This window comes from Filicampus tigris, chromosome 9, assembly GCF_054856515.1.
Source record: "Filicampus tigris isolate MCC_2025a chromosome 9, RoL_Ftig_1.0, whole genome shotgun sequence".
NCBI lineage: Eukaryota > Metazoa > Chordata > Actinopteri > Syngnathiformes > Syngnathidae > Filicampus > Filicampus tigris.
In genome coordinates this window covers 12,981,456-13,003,490 of record NC_141225.1, presented here as the reverse complement: position 1 = coordinate 13,003,490, position 22,035 = coordinate 12,981,456, and the positions used below count along the sequence as shown (strand labels likewise).

Here is a 22,035-nt window from a genome sequence, read left to right as displayed (position 1 = left end):
CAATATGCATTACCACTGAGAATGAGGCCAAATCAATCATTTCAGCCATGATTTATTAATTGCTACGCACACGATGATAGCGTGCTTAATAATGTACATCCTTGCGGCTTGCACAATGCACTACAAAGCCGTTGCATGTCATGGTCACATGGACGCCTCACAATGCTGGATGACCCGTCCGCGTCCGTTTCATGTGTCAGAATGGCGGAATGACTTTAGGGGTGACTTTGGGGTGATTTTCTGAGCTTCTGTCCTTTTCTTTGGATGCACCTGGGTGGAAATACTTACCGGCTCCCTCTCTCCTCTCTGTCTGCCTCCCTTCGGTTCCCCCTTTTCGTCCTGCGCGCCCTGTGTAGCTCTCTCGGCGTCAGGTCCTGTCACTCGCTCCCAACCCGTGGCAGCGGAGCAACTCGCGGCCCTGAAGGCTGAGCAGGGTGAGTGCGTCCGTCCGTCACCCCGCTTGTTGGCTTCTGTGTGTGTTTGTTCGTGCGTGTGCCTGCCCTCACTGTTGGACTGAATCATTGGTGGCTTTCTTAAGAAAGAAAAACACTTTGTGGACTTTTCTTTTGAGAATATTAGGGTATATTGATTTCCCGGCGTGCACAGATAGTCACTTTCCATTTGGATGTGTAGCATGTTGCCACTGGTCTTTCAGGCCGTGAGCTGCGCGTGGTGATGAACACCAACGATCCCGACTACGAGCACATCTACTCCATCGAGAACTACGACGACCCCTTAGATGAGCTGCTGTATTTCCCTCCTGCTGACAATCACACTGACGGTATTGGACTTGGTCTGGAGCACTTCATTTCAGAAGTGGGGGGTGCAAATTTTTCGGGAGCAAGCCGACTTTCACAAGCAAACGATCCTCCCACGTTCAACTGTCAAATTCTGGTTGAGTGACACGCAATGATAGTAAAGCATAAGTAGGCAGGTAATTAAATGTCTGATCGAACAATTCAGTAAAATGTCATTTTTTGCCGGTAAGCTTACTACGCACAAATTGAAAGGAAGTAACAAGGTTTGGAACTATTTAAAAAAAAAAAAAACATTTTTAAGTGCAAATTCTCTTATTTCAGCCTTTCAAATGTGATTACTTTCTTATTTCTTCAGTTCTCCATAGAAGCAGGCAAATTATCGTTTTGCTTTTAGAAAAAGTTGACATAAATGATCTCAACTTGGAAACTAAAACATTTTTTCTCCATTTTCGAGTAAACACCAACCCATTCTTCTGAAAATCCCCAGACGCTCACCAAAAACAAGTGACAACCATGATCAAAGAATGACACTAAGATAAATCATTCTCAAATTAAAAAAAAAATCATAACCAGAATAAGTGAAGGTAGGGATATTGAAATACAAATTCATAATCAGTCCACTTCACTCTTTCTGAATTCTGAACTTCAATGTACAGTGTTGTATCACACGCATGTGTTTTTATTCACCCATTTTCTATACCACATATTCTTATTAACAAGTTAAAAAACGCAAATTAAAATCACTGTGACAGTGTTACTGAACTTACGTGGCTTATTTAGAAGAATGGTTTGCTGAGCATTTTTTCTCAGCTGTGGCGCAACCAGCCTTCAAGTCATATGCTGCCGCAAACCGTCCACGATGCGTTCAAGAGCTGCTCGGAAAAACATGTTTAAATGAACTTGAAATGTTTAAATGGCTGTAAATGTTTTTGTCAACTACACCCACGGTTGTTGTAACCATTCTCTCACTGATGCCGACCTGTTTCCACAGATGAGCCTGACAGACAGAAAAAGGTCAAAGTTGAAGCCAGAAACGCACCTAATGTAGTGAGAGTTGGTGGAGAGAGAGGCGGCAAAGTTCCAACTCTGAAAGCGGCCAAGCCCAGAACAGTCAGGTCCACCAAAACAGCCCATGGCAAAGGTAGGAAAGGTTGTAAGCTGTTTGGGGAATCGTAACGCTGAGGTTGGGTCATATCTCAGGTAGTTTTCGATTCAGTAAAACTCAAGTTACCAAGAAAGTGTTGACACACCAATCAATTAATTAACGCATCAGGAATTGATACCAAAGAGGGCATTTTTGAACAACTGTGCACTTCATGGTTAAGAGAAGGCCCTTTTCTGTTCCAAAATGGGAAGTAACATCTTTTTGCATACGCTGAGATTATAAACCAGGCCCTCTTCGAACTCTAAATACTCAATAATATCTACAAAGTCAACATCTTGAAAGTCTTTCCAGAAAAGTGGAAGTTGTTATAATGTAGCTGCAAAAGGGTGCCAAACTTCATATTTCCTTCCATTCTATTAACAGCATTACCTTGACTTTTGAATTTTTAGAGATAAATATTGTCACTTTGTTGGCAAAAATAAATGGAGCAACCAAGGTACTGTCTGTATTGTACTGTATGTGGGCAAGGAGAGCCACGGTCACCAAAACACTTTCAGCATTTTGTTGAATGGGACACACAAATAAAAAATGAGAACATTCGCAAGGAACTGCTGTAGGCCACAACTCGCACCTAGACACTCACGCGGAGACTTAACTGGCCAACCCGACTCCAGCTCCTGACTCATAGGCCACACCCCTTAAAGGCACCCCTCCAACACACAAATACTGCTGTACGCACAGTAATTACACTATATATAGCCAGTATGTTTCTCTAAATTGTCTCTTATTATGATTGAGTGTTCTCCCTTTTTTTCTTGACGTCAACGTGCACTGCAGCTCCAGCAGAAGCGTGCCTCGTGCCGATGGAGGAGGGCAGCTGCAATCGCTTCACTTTGCGCTGGTACTTCAACAGCCATGTCCAAGCATGCAGGCCCTTTATCTACAGCGGGTGCGGAGGAAACGACAACCGATTCGTCCACATGGAGGAGTGTGAGAAGGTGTGCCTTGGCAAGGCTCAAGGTAGATGCGCGCGCACACACACACACACACGTGCATGTAAATTACTATTGTGCAAAGGGTATTGAACGTTTCAACTGTTCTTCAGGATCTCCCTTGCTGCAAACAACCCGGTGATGGTGACCAAGTCCTTCTCTACACAGGAAAATCAGCCTTTCTATAGCTTTCAAAACATTCTCTTGTTACATTTCAATGGTAAATATTTGTTTTTCTTTATTTATTATTATTTGCCCAACAAAACACACTTGATAGTTTTGCTTTGTCCTTCCGAAAGAAGGCACAAAACAAAAAAGGCAACTGTGTTTTTAAGGGAATATTCATGCTGAAAACAAGCTTAGCTATTTTAGTATAACATGTTTCGCAAGTACTGTACGGAAGTAATTCGCAGCCACTGTGCCGCAGCGCATTGTCCTGTGGCAAATTAATTTGACTTAATGGGTGCTAAAATCTTTTGATTACTAAGGTGTAACCACCTGTTGCCATACATATCACAGAATAATACCTTTGTGGCCCAAATCTCACACTGAGTAAATGCCTTTGTCAATAAGTTGAGACATTATCAGTTTATATATTTTCTGTGACATTTTTTGTTTGGCGGTGTGCTATTTTCTAATGTAAAACATGTGCATTGGCTCAATGGTTGGGGAACACTGATGTCAAGTAATCTGTCTAATTTCTGTCAACAAGGAATTTATTTCTTAAATTACAACTCAATGTGCCCTCAGGAAATAACACTATTATGAATATTCCTCCTTTTACAATTTCTGAGCCCATAAAATGGTTTGTTGGGGAAAAAGAAACTGTGACCGCAGGGTCTCAGCTTGAATATCTGTAACCAAGATACCGATATAAATAGTCCACCACTATATGATCATGTCTTCACAGCCAATGCTTACAATTGAAGATTCAGGCATCTTATTTTGTATGTTTCTGTTATTTGAGGAAAATGTGTTATTGCGCGTGGACGCATGTTTACTCAACAGAACGTAGTTATGCAGAAAGTAAAAAAATATTGTATGTTTTATTATTATAATTATTGCATTTTGAATAAACTAAATGTAAACTGTTTCCTAGTGTGTGAAGAGCTCAACTTCAATTCTATGATAACATCTCAATGTCATCTGTGGCCATACATAAGACAAATCATTTCAATTTGTGCAGGTGTGTGTGTGTGTGTGTGTGTGTGTGCGTGTGTGTGTGTGTGTATATACACACACACACATATCACACACATATATATATGTATATATATATATACATATATATATATATATGTATATGTTACAGCCCACCAACGTTACTTTGACGCCCTTGATAAAATAGTAGTATGTCACTTTAAAATGTGAAACGTGCCACGTTAAAACACAAAATATCACGTTATATTACTATATTTAACTTTTTCTGGCATCACAGCAATACTCTTCCATATCTTACAGTTACACCACAGTTAAAGTTGATTTTTTTGTAACCAGACTAAATCCGGATTATGGATTCTCTGCAATTAACTTAACATTCCTCAGCCAGACGATAACATTCACTTGTGACAATGAACAGTTGGCAGCAGATGTTTTCCGCTGTGTGTGTTTGCCTTGTTTCAGCTGTCACACTGCTGACTTTGATAGTGTGCTGACTTTCAAAATGATGCCAGGTGAAGAAGTGTGCTCAAGTGGATGTGGAGTCACTGAATGCTCCCATCAGGGGAAATCAAGCGAGGGCAGACAGCATGGAAAAGCAAATGCGTGAGCAGTCATGGCCAACAAGCAGAAAATCCTCTCATTAATGAAATATTCTGATGAAAATGGGACATCCTGATTGTTGGCCACACACACACGTATGCATATATATATATATATATATATATATATATATATATATATATATATATATATATATATATATATATATATATATATATATATATATATATATATATATATATATATATATATATATATATATATATATATATATATATATATATATATATATATATATATATATATATATATATATATGTATGTATGTATGTATATATATTGTTGTGTCGTTAGGCACACCAATACAATTTGATTTATGACATTGCAAATGAAAAAAATAAAACGTTTTTTGTCATAAAATTCACTTCACAGAGTGTGGAGCTCAATGTCTTAATTTAAAAATAGCAACAGTCACTGATGTCAGGAGAGTGTAAGCGAGTTGTAAATCACAAGTGGGTTGCGTGAATGGAGCAACTTTCACTCATGCGGCTGTAATAACCTCATCAATTTCATAATCTGGCTCTCTTTCTTGCAGTGTTTGGGTTAGTCAAGGTTATCCCGAGCAGAGCAAAATTGTGCAAATTTTGGCTTCTGAATTGTAATTTCATACAATTGATGTGACCTCCCCCACTTCACTTCTGAACCCATTGATGTTATTGCAATTCCCAGTGGAAGTCAAAGTCAGGACTTAATATGGAGATAATGGACGTCTGCATAGAAAATAGAAATCCCATTCAGCGCTGCTTCTATTTATGCTTTTCAACAGACTTGGCAAAAGTACTCCTACTTTGCACAAGTGCGTTTTTCAGGATACAAGGCTTTTCTTTTTCATTGTTTGCTTGGACTTGTAAGTGCGGACATGAGATACAAACCCTTTATGGTGACAGTGAACTGAACACACTATATAGTAGTTTGGCAGATAATGAACAATTCATCAAAAAAAGATTCTTTAAGATGTTGAATGCCACTCAGTTGAAGTTTGATGTCAAACTAAACAAAAACAAAACAAATTACACGTTTGTCTATTTAAAACAGCCAAACAGACAAAATAACGGTCCTGCCAGTTTAATTCTAATACTAATTAGCATCTAGGTCGTAGTGCCTTAAATAACGGATAAAATACAAATGGTTCAGCAACAGCATGTAGGCAGACAAATATAACAATACTCAGAGTCACATCCTCTGTATGGAATTTTAGTTCTGTACTGATGACCTCAGAGAGGAGTTAAGACATTATTATGAAGCCCACTTGCAACATGGCCACCATATTGATGCACTTTTTAGTCTGCTCTAGTCTACTGTAAAGTCCCTTTGTGTTGACTGAGCAGCGCAGCCCAGAAACATGTGACCAGTCTCTGATGGCACCTCAGTACCATTTACTGGCTTGTGGCAAAATTCCGCGAGTTCTTGAACTAACAGACTGAAAAGTACCATACAAAATGGCATTTGGAGTGAAATGGACACTTTTTTATTTTCTTTCAGTTGAATATGGGGTTTGTCGGTTGTGGCTCGATAACACCTCAATGAACAACATACCGTTCTGTGTATCTTATACTGCCAGGTGGTGCGATTATCATCTGTTTTGGATTTTAAATTGATTGTACGTGCCAAAAACATCAAACTTCAAGCCTATAACATTAAGTCTTATAGTAACACTCGGCTTGTTTACAGTGCCACTGCTAGCTTAGTATTGCTAGCACCGCTATTTTGTTGAAGCTGGTTGTTGTTCTTTGTGACTATTTATCACAATTGTACAGACTAATACAATGTCATTATGAATTGCCAGGTGAGAATCGCACACTAGTCAGTGATGGGTGCGGTTTTGCTCAGAGACTCGAGGCGGCGTCAGGATTAGTGAAGTGAGGCTACATTCACATCTTGCTAACATTTTTAACATGGCAAACTCCTCCCTTAGTATTCGTACATCTTTTTTTTTTTTCTCAACACTGCTTGTCAATAATGGTTGGCACCTTTCCTCAGTAAAAATAATAATGACACAATTATTATCATGCACATAAAACACACATTTGCAGATCTCCATGGTTATTGGTTCTAGTCTACGAGTAGCAGGCATGCATGGTAGTATCTGGTGGCATCCTCTGTATGTGTAAGAGAGAACTTCTATTGTGTATGTGTGTTTGTGTCAGAGTTGCTCATTTTTCCTCCTCGGTGACCTTAGCTGTTTAATGCCTCAAGGTGATTGGTTGGCAGAAGCTGCATGACTAGAAGCTCACCAAGAGGCCAGCCAAAAGTCTCTCTCTCGCTTTCTTTCCCTCCCCAGATTTTCCCTCCCACACGCTACCCACTTGCCTCCACAAGTACAAAGGCTGTTGCTATAGCGATGAAATGTTCTCTGTTTCACTTTTAGCCTCCTCACTTCTATTAGCATACGATCCGCCTCAATTTCATCTTTCTTGCTATCCTGCTCGTCAAGTCACTTTTGCTTTGTGCGTGTCCTGTCGAGGCTTGTATGTGCTCATAGCTATATCCTGCATGTGGGTGCATCTCAGGAGAGATAGGATTATTCTAAAGCTCGTCAGTGCTGTTGGCAGCACATTCCCCGAACCCCCCCATGTTATGTTTGATCTCCCATACAGCAGTTGTGTGTGTCCTTCACTTGTGCGGCAAGCTCAGCATTTATATATCCTATTGATCCGAGCAGCCGCGCTAACCTTTGTCGCTCCTGGAGGAACTTTCCACCGCACTTTCAACCGGCTTTGCACACTTTATTATTTGTCACCGTAATGCAAGCAGAGCGAGTACACATCCGAGTTGTACTACATAAGTGTTACAAGGCACTCAAGAGAGAACAGACCTCCACCAAGGCTAAACAAGCCTACTTTGGATGAGTTGAAGGAGAGTAGTTTGGCAGATAATGACACTCTGATTACTCATATTTACCAGTCACTCTCAGAGAAGACTTTTCTTGCATGCTTTTATCATGTAATACAAAATCCGTGATCTCGAGAGACACTTTGGCAGATAGTGAACAATTTTTCAAAAAAGAAGATTCAAAATGTTTAAATGTCTCTCCCAGTCCCAGTTTACTGTCCAAGTGAACAAAACAAAGACAATTACATGTTGTGTATTCAAAACAACCACATAGCTTTGCTTTAGGTAGGTCCATTTAGCCTAATGCTAAGAAACAATGCAAAAAGCCATAGACAGGTTAATAACATCTGTATTGTAGCCCATAAAGTAAATCAGATTTGTGGAGCAGCATATGTAAACAGACTAGAACATTACTCCCAGACATATATTCTTTATCCTCAGCGAAGACTGACTGGCTTACTAGGAGTTTTGACTGGCTCATGTCGGTATTGTACTGCCCCCACATTAGCATTGATGTTACAGTAATTATAAACTTTCAAACATCTGCTATAAACACACACGGAGCAGCAACACATACAAACAACAAACCATACAACATAACTCAAGTATATTCTCTCTGCTCTGTGGAAATAAGGACATTTACCACAGTTTACTTGGGGACCATCTCTGCCTCTTCATATTCTTCTAATACACTGACTTAAAAATCTATAATGCAGCGGAGGTTAAAAAAAAAAATCACATTTACCAATCAGAGGCACATGGAATGTAACTTAATATTATTTACAGTACTAAAGCAACATATGTCCTGTTAGATTATTAATGCTTAATATTTACCTAAGTTTTGCAAGTGTGCTACTTTAGAAAGTTGAAAAAATAAAACATCTTACCTAGCAATTCAATCTGTGAAATGCATTAGGGGGAACTAAAGTCACCTAATATTCATGCATATTCCCCAGTGATTTCTTCTTTTTGTGATAGGCAGGATACAGATTTAAATACTGCACATGTGCAATTGAAAGAAAAGGGCCTCATGAGATTTTCTGAGGAATCATGCTTTGAGGTAAAAACCTGCTACTTAAAATGCATACAGGTTGGCAGTTCTGTGTTAACATTTCCCCAGCAATCAGTCCCAATTTGTATGCTCAGTTTGCATTGATCCTCCCTGCAATGCTCACAAAATCTTTCTGCATAATCAATCACTAAATAAAGGTGTCAGTTTCAGGACCAGCTGCGGATGAAACACTTGCAAACCAAGGTGTAGAAATGGTTCTCAAATAATGACCGGTTACTTCATGCAGGCTCTGCACTCCAAGTGCGCACTCCACAGTGGTGATCTGTGATTGCTGGCTAACCTTAAATAATCCGCAAGTGGAGGTCTGCGTGCAGTTCCTTATTGCGTTTTTCGATCTTCTACATGGACTCCAGTAAGTGTATTTTCTTCCGCAATGTCAAAGACTGCGTGCCGCGTGCGTGTCACCTGCGCTAAATTCAAAGACAATGACATGAGCTGCTCCCATTGGCCGGGAAGCAAGTCAGCAGTGCTGGGCATTTTACTAAAAATTGAGCTTCCGTTATTCGTCGTTCATCTGCGGCGTGGCTACGCTTCCGTCGTCCGTCATTCGCCTTTTTTTCCGGGGGGAAATAAATAATACCCGTCTATAGGCCGGTCTGCCTCTAATTTTAAACGGCCGTCCGTCAGCGAGTTTCAGCTTAAAACGCGCGGAAGACACTTGTCTCCCTCTGACGTGTGTTGTTTGGCTACTGGGCTCCCCCTTCGACGACATGCGACGGCCACGATCAGGGAGGCAACTCTGGCCTTGGAGAAAGCTGTCCCGTGCGTCTCCCGACTACGGTTAGGTAAGAAAAACAAGAACGTTTTAACACTGATAAAATTGACATTGGCCGTACGGATTCGCAATGTACGGCGTAAATGTTTAAAAAGGTGTTTACACCAGGACAAATTACGCCGAAAGCGCCCAACTTGACAGGTATGCAGCTGTGTTCACTGCCACAATGGCTCAAATGCTCGTTTCTAACTGCACTCGTCTACAAAAATACCAAAAGAAAGAAAACGCCACTCATGCACACTGAGGGCACGAAAATAGGGGCCTTTCTGACAATCCGCTTCTCCCTTAAAAAACGCAAAGGTGTTGTAGTGGTTCAATCCAAAAAAGTAATAATACAGTATACTGTACGTGTAGCCTCAAACCACATTACAGAGAAACAGTTTTTGCATTGCAGCACGTCAGTAGATGTGTGGCGCTCAATCGCTTGGTGTGCGCCAAAGAGTCACAGTCATTTTTTTTTTTTTTCATTTTGAATTTTTTTTGCGATACTCTTTATTGCTACTTTTGTCATTGCATTGCCAAGGCCAGTTTTAAACATGAATCTTTCTCTCAATGCCAATAAGATCTTCCTGGCTAATTTTCATATTCTTAGACTTTGCTCATCCAGAGTGTTGCTGGGTGCATCATTTTTTGTCAGCTTTTTCCTCACAGCTATAGTCAGTAATTGCCTCCCAGGGACTCCAACACATTGAGTGTAAAAGTTTTGCATTTGTTTAGTTCTGCTTTGAAAAGAAGTCTTTATTTATATGTACACGAGTGCTGACACCATTCTTCCTGCCTCATTCTCCCACCCGGCCAATTTCCATGTCCATGCCCTCATTCGACCTCATCTTGTGTCCATCTCCCCTTCAAGATACGCAAGTGGCCGACGTGTTGTTTGTTCTGTGTGTGTGCGTGTGTTTTATTCTCCCCAGAATGAGTCAGCTATTAGCATATTATCTTCATTATGTCTCTGATGAGCTGGCTGTCACAATGCCTCAGCATGATTAAAAAGCTCTCATGGGATATTTTAGGTGCGTAAAGCAGAATTTGCATATGTCATTTCTCATCTGGGCTCTTAAACTGTATTTCCATTCTGTGATGTTTTTCTTATTTTGGCCCGACACATTCCTCTCCCATCAGCGGTCCTTCCATCTTCCCCCTCTCTGCTGCCTATAAGCAAATCTGTAATCTGTAATTTAGCAGCTGGCTAGGAAGCAGAGATTGCTGGAAATAAATCGTTACTGGAAGGAGCGGAAGCTGGAACGTCACGCTTGTTTGGAACAGATGCAAGACCTTGATGTCTGCTCCAGTTTGACCCTTCTGATAACTTCTCCTATCACAACCACTTGTGGAATCTAATGGAAAAGAAATATCTATTAATACACAAAGACCTCAGCAATGATTGTCATTTGGCAATGAAAGAAACTTGAATGAAGTATGCCGGGAAATAGAGCAAATGATAAAAGCCATTTTAACTTTACCTACAAACATATTAACGTTTGACTTTCATACAAGTTCTGTAATAAGGTAACCACCTGACAGTTTGTTAAACATGTCTACAAAATTGCCCAAGTCAGCCCAAATGTAAAAATAGTGGGAAGCGTGATTTTAAAAAAAAAAAGTTTTTTGTTGCAGACAGAACTTTTCCCTAAATTTCTGCCAATCAATCACAATAGGACAAGAGCATTTTGAGGGTGGTGCCAACAGCCATCCTCCTGCGGGGGGCATACACACTGCCCCCTACTCGAGGCCGATGCTTAAAAAAAAAAAATCTTCCATCTGCAAACATGTCCCACCCCTCAGTCAAGGAAAATTAACTATGATAGTTCGCAGGCGCTGACGGCTTTGTCTTGTAGAAGGGGCATCTACTTTTGATCGAGGGGGCATGAAAAAAATTGAATTTGAAACCTTAACCCTAGTTTAAACGCACTTTTAAACCCCAACCTTAGTTTAAAACCTTAATTTGAAAACCTGTGGATGGGAGTTTTCCCAAGTTGATGACTCTCAATGCCAGCTGGATGCCTCTTTCATATGTCCAAATTCGCAACTGGGGTGCTGTGCTGTGGATGTCTGGGGCTACTGCCCCATTGACCCCACCCTCTGCACGCCCATGCTCCAGCGACTGCCAAATACTCTAAGTCCTCCCTAAGGCCCTGTCTACACGTAGCCGGGGTTTTTGAAAACGTCAGATATAAGCCTGCGGTTAGCCCTATCGTCCACAAAAAACATTTTCGTTTTTATTGTATTTCGTAAACGAAAATGTTTTTTTAATTTTAGTTTTCGTTATTTTCGTTCGTTTTCATGTACGAAAATAACCTTGCTTTGTTATAGACATTCTCAATGCGCTTTTTGATATTCGGTTGTTAAAAAAAACCCGGCTCAGCGTAGACAAGGCCTAAGTGATTGGCTATTTAAATTGGACTCCCACAATGTTTCCCAGGTGAAAATACATAGCGACACACAGTCCAAAGTCGTTTAGTGCAGGAAAGGAGGCAAGGCTTATTTAAGTAGCACATATCACACCCAGAGGCAACCTTTAGTGTTTAGTAGAACGCAGCAGCACATAAAAGCAAAGTGAGTGGAATGGAAGTACAGTACTTGAACAAATCTCTCAAAAGCACACATTATATGAAGAATACAAAACAAAAGATTGGTTCAGTGTAGTGCCACTATGTGATTACACAAGGACAAAAGTACACTGTTCAGTACACCCACAAAAAGTGATTATGAATGGAAATAAGCAACTTCCTTCCACCATTCTTGGTGGACAGCTCGCAAGACGTTGGTGTGTGACTGTTGGGAAATCGTTCATTCATCCATAACAGCATTTGTGAGGTCACACGTGGATGCCCACGATTGCTGTTCTGGGTCATCCCAAAGGGGGTTTGTGTCGACGGCCAAGTTCTTCCACACCAAACTCTTGCAAGCTCGCCTTCATGGAGAAATAGGCTTTTCAGAAGGCTTGTAGTGTGATGCCTCTTTTCAAACAAACACGGGGGCGCGTTGGAGCCTATACCAGCTGTCTATGGGCAGTAGGTGGCCGACACCCTGAACTAGTTGCCAGCCAATCACAGGGCACACAAAGACAAACAACCACTTGCACTCACAATCACACCTAGGGGAAATTTAGAGTGTTCATTTAACTTACCATGGATGTTTTTTGGAATGTGGGACGAAACCAGAGTACCCAGAGAAAACCCACGCAGGCATGGGGTGAACATGCAAACTCCACACAGGAAGGCCCAGGCCAGATTCGAACCCACGACCTCTGCACTGTGAGGCGGACGTGCTAAGCAGTCGACCACCATGCCCCCCCCATATTTGTTAAAAATGCCCAAATTTGGCCCGATTATCGGTATGCGTGTAACTCACATTTCTTTTCATAATGTGTCACATTTGTTTTGCTATGATTGCCTATGACACTTTAATCATCAACCCAAAATGTCAATAAATGTATCTTTGCGCAGTTGTGTTGTGCATGTTTGTGCCTGTCTCTGTGATCCAGACTGTGACGGATACCCCAACCTCCTCTTCTCACACTCGCTCCCTTCATCATGACCCTTCCTCTTCCTCACTCACGGCCTTGACATGAACTCTTTAGAGGTTGGTCACATCCTTGCGTCATCAGTAGGTAGATGAGGTACAGCGCTTTGAGTACCCATGGTAGAAAAGCGCTATATAAGTGACAGCCCATTTACAGCCCATTTCTCTTTCAAAATCTCTCTTTGCCAGCGTTGCTGCAAGTATTCCATCAAGCGGAAGTCAAAATCCGTCAGATATATTATCAGGGCGAGAGATTCATATCTATTGACAAAAAAACGCATATTTGTAGGTAATGTGGCAGTGTGTGAAGAAGTGCTATCGGAGTGACGATTAATGAGTTGCGACCAGGGTTATCTCTTTTGGATGTATCACCTCGGGGCGTCATCTCAATGTCGTCATCCCCGACAGGCCTCACCTAAATGTGTTCCCTCAGCATCAAACGACACCCTGGCACTGGTCTAGTGAAAGAAAATGCTGACACACGTTCTACAAATGTTTGGGGAGGTGATGACCACGAGCCGTTGGAAAGTTTCCATGCGGGTTGGAGAGCAGGGAGGTAGCAGATGCTGCTATGCCAGTTACGTATGGCTGAGTGAGCAAGGCGAAGTGCTGACAGGGTGACTGCTTGGAGGAGGGAGGGAACCCAGAGAGAGAGCAGAGAACCCAAGACAAGGGTCAGGAAGAACGGGCTAGGAATGGAAACAGGCGGCATTGAAGTGACAGGTCAGTGAATGTCTCATCTTGGATCCATCACACAGTTCCTTTAAGCTTGGTCAACGTAGCCGCAAATGCCTGTCCATCACTTCACTTGCACACAATGTCAATATGTCTGTCCAGTCACATGTGCATAATATAAATATCGCTACTCAAAGAAATCAGTTCTAAATGGGTTTTTTTACCGTTATGGTAACCTATAATCTGTACAACTAAAAAATAAACAGCTGAGATAATGTGGTTGCACTCAGAAAAAAAAAAAGTTTAGATGTTCTTGTAGGCTTTTCTTGAATTTTCTTTTTTTTTTTTTTTTTTTTGCTTTCCAGCAAATGTCTGAACGTTGTGTACCAACCCTGACTACTATTTGGAACTGTTCACAATTCCCTAAAACTAAGGCCTCATTTCCAGCTGAAGACAAACAGCCCCAAAGCATGACACTGTCACCACCATGCTTTGTTGTTCTTTTGGTGACATTAGTGTTGTGTTACCTTCTGGAATTATGGCCAAAAACTTCTACCCTGGTTTCGCCGGACGATGACACATTTTCTCACATGCATTTGGGAGATATTAAATGTGTGTCTGCAAAATTTTGAAACAAAGGTTCAAGTTTTGGCCGAAGTATATTTGCCACAACCACAATACTACCAATCACAAAAGAACGCCATACCTACAGTGAAGCTTGCTTTAATATGACAGTTTTTAATCAGCTATAACTGAGGAACTTAGTCAAGGTGGAGGGAATTATGAACAGTTCAAATACCTGTCGGTGTAGCACAAAATTTGCAAGCGTCAGCTAAAAAGAAGAAAAGGGTTAGGAAAAGTCTAGTAGAACAGTTGAACTTTATTGGGGGTTAATCAGAGGCATTTTAAATGTTGGCAGGTGTGTGCTGACTTCCATTTAACAAAGGTTTGAATGTCCATCCATCCATCCATCCTGAGGTCAGGTCACGGCAGCTTGAAGCTTAAATGTGATTAATTTTTAACACAGGGTGGGCACACTTGTGCAACCACTTTGAGTTGTTTATTTTTACTTCCGCTCTCAAAAAGAACCAAAAACAAACAAATTAATTTGGTATTTATTACCATTAATATATATGTTCTATTTTATTCATTTGAATCATTGATATTTTATATACTAAAATACAAATACATGAGATAATACATACAAATATCTATACTCTCATTTAAGATTGTGTTATTTTAAATATTATCATTATTATTACTGTTATTATTTATTGATTTTTTTTTTTCAACATATACAGTATCTATGAATGACTTGGCCCATCAGTTTGTTTCAAAAATCAAATCTTGCCCTTGAGCACACACCTAAGCCTGCTATACAGGGACACAGGGACCATTCTCCTCAGCTGGTCAGTAGCCGCATAGAGTTTTTAAAGGACGCATCTAATTCCACATGACACACAGCCATATTTGTAAAGCAAGAGCCTGTAAACTTGCAGAGGTTGCTTGCACGCCAGCAAGACATTTACGGCTTCCGGTTGCCCCCCAAACAGACGCTAAATGTGCACAGTGGGCCTCAGCAGGTCTCAGCGGGTTGTGCGGTCACACGGACAAAGTCCACATTGAAGTGTCTGTGCGGGAGAAGGGCTTCCTGGGTGCACTAATGAGAGGGTGAAGCCAGCCACCAACTTTGTTAGAATCCCTTTCAGAGAGGCGCTTTAGTCAAATGTCTCTCGATGCCCTTCATTGCCTTCTTGAGGCTGGCAAATGGTAAATGTGAGCTCATTTATGATGCGGCATTTTAATTGGCTAGGAACCATTTAATCAGCCGCTGCAGATCTTCTTGTCTTTTGTGTCTCCTGCTTATACCTTCACCTTCTTAATCCATTTGGCTCCAGGCTTTGCTGGCCATCAGACTTACCCACAATCCTCTCTGCCTGCCCTCTGTCCCCGTCTCAGCCTCTTTCAAACATCTGCCCAAGGTCATTTTGTGAGGCACAAATGGGCTCTTTCTCGCCAGCATCACAATGGTAAAAGGAGTTTTGTTGTGTACGGACATGATTCTGTATTATTTATTGGCAGTCTGAGTCCATTCCCCTCTTATCAGACTTGCTCTCGGGTCCATGTGATCAATCTCTCCTCATAGAGTCAAGTGCTTCCTAGTTTGAGCAGAAAGTGTCGCTGAGTCAGTGGCTGACACGGGTATGCATCGTGACATTTTCATTTGCACTGTCTCTCTTTAATAGGATACTCCAGCCGGCGGTCTTTCGGTGCCGTGACTGTAATAAGGTCAGCTATGAGGGTGCGTCTACAGCATGCTGTTTTCAAGGGCATTCATAAATGATGCTCGATATAAATCTGTACCAAACCATATCCCAAATACAGAGGTGCCTCGAGATACGAGTGGCTCAACAAGTTTATCGAGAATCGAGTAGTCGTTCTGCGTTTTTTTGTTTTTTGTCAGGCTTGTGAGCATAAATTTGAGATATGACACACTGTATGGTGACAGTAAACTCAACTCACTTCATAACAATTCTCCCAAAAATAGGCTTCAAGTTAATTCAGTGAAGGTTTACTCCATAGACTGGTTAACAAATAGCATCAGTGTTGGGGTTTTGTAACTCTTTCAACAATGGATATTTGAGCACAAACGGTGGAGCAACACACGTAGACAGAAAATATAACAATATTCACAGGCATATATTATTTATCCTCCTAAAACAGCTAATATTTCTGCAGTTTACTGAAGCGTTGTGATCATCTCCTGTGTTTTCATGTATATGTGTATGTCTGTATTATACTGCCACCATCTGGTTTAGGCATGCACACCAGCGGGAGCTGCACTGACACACTCACAACGAATTAGTCATGATTCACAAACTGTGTAATTCTTTACGTCACTACCAAGCAAGAACAATACCAATGAACAACACCAAAACATACAAAAACAAACATGACTGTGTATAATACCTTGGGGAACAATTAGAAAAAAAACTGAAAAAACATGTTGAGTGAGATTGTAGAATGCTGATAATAACGAAAACTGGAATGCTGATTCCAAAATTGCAGTCAGTTTTTTTCTAGCATGTCGCATTTTTTTCTCCACAGCTTAACCCCCAGATAAGGAAAATTCCACTGATTAGCTGTAGTAAGACTGTAGTAAGTAGAGCTGATTACAATGGGACTCATCTACAGCTGCGTGGCACCTTGTTTGTGCAGTCACAATTGAGGCAGTGCTGCGAGAGTGTGTGTGCAGCTCCCAATAGGTCAGTCCTATCGATATCTGCAAACAGAATGCTATCTTAGTAGGAATTAAGCGGATTCGTACTGGCTTTCCTCGTAACCGTGGGCACACCATTGTAAACTTGATTTCATTTTATGCTGTTTTTTTTAGTTTTCAAAGCTTGTAATTATTCCATCTTATCGGCATAAATACATGTGTATTTTTTTATTTTTTTATTTTTTTAAGAAAATAGGGATCCTATAGCTCAAAATCTTGATGTGAAAAAGAAAGACTGAGATCGGTTTTGGATTTCGCACACAAAAGTTAAAAACAGCTGTCCGACTTAACTCAACAAAAATGGTGTTCCCCAGTGAAATTCTTGCTCCCAATTAATTATACCCTTTTGTTTTTGCTTTTGTCAAAGTGGTGCGTGTTTACCTATGAACAGTCTGCCTATAAATCGCACAATAATCTGCACAATCATATTTTGCGGAGGTTATACAGTTGCCATATGGCTTTACAACCTCGTTGATGGCTGTTATTTTGTAGTGTGATGCCTCTGCCTCTTTTGGATTTAGTTTTTTTGCTTTATATTATTGTATTTTACCTCTCCATAGCTTTTTCATATCTTACACTATGTTGGCGTTCATATGGGCACCGAAGTACGAATTTCATAGCACAGGAAAACCACGTTTTCCAACTGTTCGTATGACAATAAACACTTTGAGGATCCTATTTTTGTGAGTAGCGTAAACAAGCAGGAGACGCCACTCTACGCCAGGGACGGGTTAGACCGTTGTTGCTAATTCCGTGGATGACCGCATCCTGGCGAAACTGCGACAAGGCGTGCTGCACCACTACGGGAGTGTTTACAACCGACTTAAGTTCGGCTCTGTGGCGCAATTGACAGTCTCGATGGAGACATCTCTGCCTGGAAGGGGAAAATGAGTAATTGCAGCAATCCGTTTGGGAGCGGATCATTGTCATTGCTCGAGCCATGGTGTGACAACAGTCAATGCGAGGTGGTACACATAATGAGTTGGTAATCACCGCTGGCAACTTAAATATGTCCACGGAGATCAGTATGTGTGTGTGTGTGCCTGTGCCAAAGCCAAATTCACCAAACTCGCATGAGACCAGTGGTCTACGTTGCGCCAGCGTTTAGATGTGGTTTGAACAGGTGTAAATTTAAACTGATTTTCCGCCACCACACTGTACCAAACACATTTCCAAGGACACTCCCTAAGTTGCGCCAGCAACGGCCAGCTTGCACTGTCTATGAAACCAGAGCCCTGAATCTTGGGATCATTTTGAGGATTCGCTGTGAAAAGGTGGGTGAGAGGGCCTGTTCACTGCTGCTTGCAGCTTTCCATTAGGAATGTTAAAATGTAACATTGCTTGGTCACCATAATAAAATGTTATGATGGTGGTGGTTTAAGTCTGGAAAAGATTTTTCCTTTGCCCCACTATATCCCTAGAGGAAAATTCACAGAGGTCGTTAAGCATCCTGGATCAGATTGTGTTTGACCTTTCAGGTTCTATTTTACCACGCAGCTATGCCCCCTAGAGGCTTTGAGAAGTATAGTGATGACATCCGAGCAATCTGATTGCGCGCTTAGTCAGTGCTTTCGTGCAATAGCAGGGTTTCGTTGCCACATGATTGCTTTTCAGAATTCTTTGACCTCCAATATTTAGGAAGGGCTTGGTTTGAGGAAATTAATTATAATGATCCAGCATAGTTTGCTCTTTGATAAAGTTCACATCCATTGAGCGAGGGCATTGCTGTGAAGGGCGTTAAAGCTAGAGGAACGAAAATACCGTACATCAAAGACTTGATTGTAAGTATCCACATGCACGTCACTGTCAGCCTACCAAAATTTAACATCATTATTCTTGTAATGGAAAAATTTGGGGTACAGCCTTGGCTCTTGGATTGTGCCATATTGTGGCTCCAATGACGCTGGAAAAGTCAAAAAGCTTACTGCATCATTGTCTACTGTACATGCTGTGTACGGCGTAACATGCATTTGAGCAATGTGTGCACGCTGTGGTGTGATCTAATCTCAGCTTTGAGCGCGCTGCGAGGTTGAAGGCGGGCTGAGCCGCAGGGCTTGACTGTGGTCCAGGTTGACCAGAGGGTGCGCGGGGCTCTCTGATGCTGCCACAGACACACGAGCGAACGATCCATACCAAAGCGGCATGGGCAAATCCGCAATCCCACATGCATTATCACTTCAGTGAATGCTTCATCTCTTCATTGATTTGAAAACGTGACCATGGACATTCTCGCAAGCACCACAGGGAGCAAAATGTCATTACGATTCAATGCTTGCTGTTTACTGTTACGAATGAAAAATGAGATAACATCACACAGTAAATCTTCAAATATCAGGAGAAAAAAAATCCTTTTTGTATCACTGGATCAAAGCACAATGGTATTTTTCTATCATTTTGGACTTTTAAGAACTATATAGGAAGATGTTGTTTTTATTTCTGTGGAGGAAAAAAGAGATACAAGATTCTCCAGAGATGTTACAGTTCAGATGAAATCAAATGTTAGGCTGCTTCTTGCTCTTTGTGTTCAATCATCCGTTGACTTAAAGGGGGAGTTAACCCAAACTTTTTTTTCAAGAATATGTTTTATGCAAGCCCACTAGTTGAAACAAGGCATTCTGATAAATATCGCATTTGTGGAATAAGAGTTAATCCACCCCTTTTCAGCCATCTCTGGGGGCGGCCATTTTGTCACTTCTGTCGACTGAAAATGACATCACAACTACGCAGGGCTTAGGTAACGACCATTCACGGCAGCCCTGTTTTGTGAAGCTGAGCCGTGATTGGTCGTTACCTGAGCCCTGAGTAGTTGTGATGTCATTTTCAGTTTTAAGGGTTATAACACGGTGACACTGCTGATATTCATTAGCCCGTCAATAGCGTTTTGCATTGTATGTTAGCATCAAGCTGAGCTGACTTTCCTCAGGCAAAGCTATGTGTTGTCTCAAATGCATATTTGTAATTCTCTTTGTTTTATGTTTAATTTGACAGTAAACTTAAATTAGGAGCGATGTTAAACAGCTTGAAGACTCTTTTTTTTTTTTTAATTGTCCACTAGTGAGCTATGTCGGAAGCGTCCAGTCAGAAAGGTGGAGAAAATATGAGATCTTAAAATCTAGAATCGTATGTGTTCATGTCAGTGCATGTGTTGTCATATGGGTTCTTCTAAAGTGTGAATGCGTGTGCGCGTGTTGGTGTGCATGTGTGCGTGTGTCACAGTAGCACAAGCATTCGGCATGTGGGTGTTTGGCACATGCTCCTAATTGCTGGCCAGCTTTGTGACTGTTTTCACAAGAGATTCCAAATGGTAGCAAGCGCACATCTGTTTCTGCTCAAAAAAAAAAAAAAAGAATAAATAACCTTTTGCTTGCATGCTCACGAGGGGGGTCCTGATTGATAAATGCGGTGTGAAAGGGGAAAGGTGGGCTCCAGAGAAAACCTGGTGAGGTGTGACTGTGCAGTACTAACACATTTTAGCTGAGAGCATGAGAGATTTATGTCATACTGCGTAATCATATTTGAGCCAAACATGGAAATTAGGACCATCGTTTGACCTTCTCAAACAGCAAGGAACAAGAGTATATTTAGAAACATAAGCGACTATGTCTTTGAAATCAACCTTGTATGCCTCCTTGCCTCAAACCCAATAATTAAACATTTACGATTAGTCGAGTAGCAAGCAAGTTCTGAGGGTGGGATTTCGAAACCGGGCCGTGGTCTTCCAGTGTGGAGTTTGCGTGTTCTCACCATGCTCGCGTGGGTTTTCTTAGAGTACTCTGGCTACATCAAACATTCCAAAAACCTGTCTGGGCCTTGTGTTTGAGGATAAGCGATAAAGATGGCTGGATGAAGATAATAGACATTTTTAGAAAAGTAACAATACTAAATCAAAATGAATAAATCCTTCATTTCACCCACGATGGGAACATTCCATATTTTCAGCACTTAAGCGGACAGTGCTTTGGGGTCACAATTTCAAAACAGTTGGAATCAAAAGTAGCTTGTGGTTTGACGATTACGAATGTTCCAAAATAGCATGTGTGGGGTGCATTACTGCATCAAGCCGTCCTACTTGTGAATCTTACGCAATTCTGCACATGCATATTTAATAACCGTATAATAATCAAGCTGTATTAATTATTCCCCGACAATAGAAAAGATCAATTCCAGCGGGCTTTTCTCCTAAGGAGGTGTGGACGGTGGAGCAGTGAACTGCTGACATCAGCTCTCCTCTTGGATCCCATCCTATGCAGGTGTTCTCACCTTACATTTAACCCCATCCGCGTCCTCATCCGTTTTATCACCTCACTTCATGTCTCCTGTCGGTCCTCTAACAAGTGTGTGCATATCACCAGCAGGGGACGTGGACCTCGTATTTATGGCGAGACCAAGGTCACCGTTTAAACAGTGTGTGACCTTGCTCATAGCTCATTGTGACAAAGTGGCAGCTCACAGCAGAGGGGGAAGCTCCCATCGCCACTATTGCGGTGTGGGATTCCACAGCCCTCTCGAAAATATGGCTTCCCTACACTTTGAGGTGCTCGGCATCCTCCTCCAAGCCGATGTTGTCCATCCACTCTTTTTGTGTGTGTATGAGAAGGGGATGCGGGGGTGCACGGAATTGGGAAATCTGCTTGAATTGAGAGTGCTCACCCTTGAGGAATCTCAGGTCGTCCTTGTGAAAAGCATCTCTGCCTCTTTCCCTGTCTCGTGCGCACACTCCTGTCCCTCATCCCCGTGCTCCCGCATCCCTGACTCCTCCCCCTTCCGACAAACATCATCCATCCGAACTCCCTCCCCCCTTCCCTCTCCTCCCTCCATCCTCCTGCAGATCCGCGTATCAGAGAGACTGCTTGGGAGCAGATGCGTTCGGCCGGTCCGTGTGTGGGATGCGGTGGAAAGTGTGCTGCGGCGCAGTGGGGAAGTGGAGTACAGAGCGTGGAAATTAAACGCTGAGACGACGAGGTAATACCTGTGTGCTGCAGTGGTGAAGTTCCGCCACCACCACCACCACCCCCCCTCAGACCCCCACCCCCCGCCTATGTAATATTTATGACAAAAGGGAGGCGAAATATTCTGGTCACGTTTTGGGGCTGTCAGCCGGCTGTCCTGGAGAGCACCGGAGTGGAACCCGGTCCAGCGGCGGAGACGGAACCCTGCAGTAGGATGTAAACTGAGTTCTCATCTTCACGCTGGTAAGTTGACTTGTTAGTATCAAACCATTAAAGATTTAAAAAAATAT

The 22,035-nt window shown here is 41.8% G+C and overlaps 2 protein-coding genes across 3 annotated transcripts in view; both read left to right on the top strand.

Annotated features, from left to right (window-relative positions):
* Positions 1-344: 344 nt before the first annotated feature.
* Positions 345-3,948, top strand: LOC147142037 (uncharacterized). The gene is made up of 5 exons (XM_086041362.1): positions 345-434; positions 656-781; positions 1,750-1,899; positions 2,701-2,883; positions 2,969-3,948. The coding sequence occupies exons 2-5, from the start codon at positions 676-678 to the stop codon at positions 2,995-2,997; spliced, it is 468 nt and encodes a 155-aa protein (XP_085897488.1). The 5' UTR covers positions 345-434; positions 656-675; the 3' UTR covers positions 2,998-3,948.
* Positions 3,949-21,653: 17,705 nt separating this feature from the next.
* LOC147142018 (G protein-coupled receptor 22) overlaps positions 21,654-22,035 on the top strand; it is a 34,225-nt gene continuing 33,843 nt past the window's right edge. For both annotated transcript variants that reach the window (XM_086041750.1, XM_086041751.1), the window contains exon 1: positions 21,654-21,988. The gene's annotated coding sequence lies outside the window, so the exon portion shown is untranslated. The remainder of the gene's footprint in view (positions 21,989-22,035) is intronic.

What these genes read in the sequence shown, in the direction of transcription:
- LOC147142037 (XM_086041362.1), top strand. Translation starts at nt 676, where the DNA reads ATGAACACCAACGATCCCGACTACGAGCACATCTACTCCATCGAGAAC. An exon ending in CAAAACAGCCCATGGCAAAG is followed by an intron (nt 1,900 to 2,700) that starts GTAGGAAAGGTT and finishes CGTGCACTGCAG; the next exon opens with CTCCAGCAGAAGCGTGCCTC. An exon ending in GTGCCTTGGCAAGGCTCAAG is followed by an intron (nt 2,884 to 2,968) that starts GTAGATGCGCGC and finishes ACTGTTCTTCAG; the next exon opens with GATCTCCCTTGCTGCAAACA.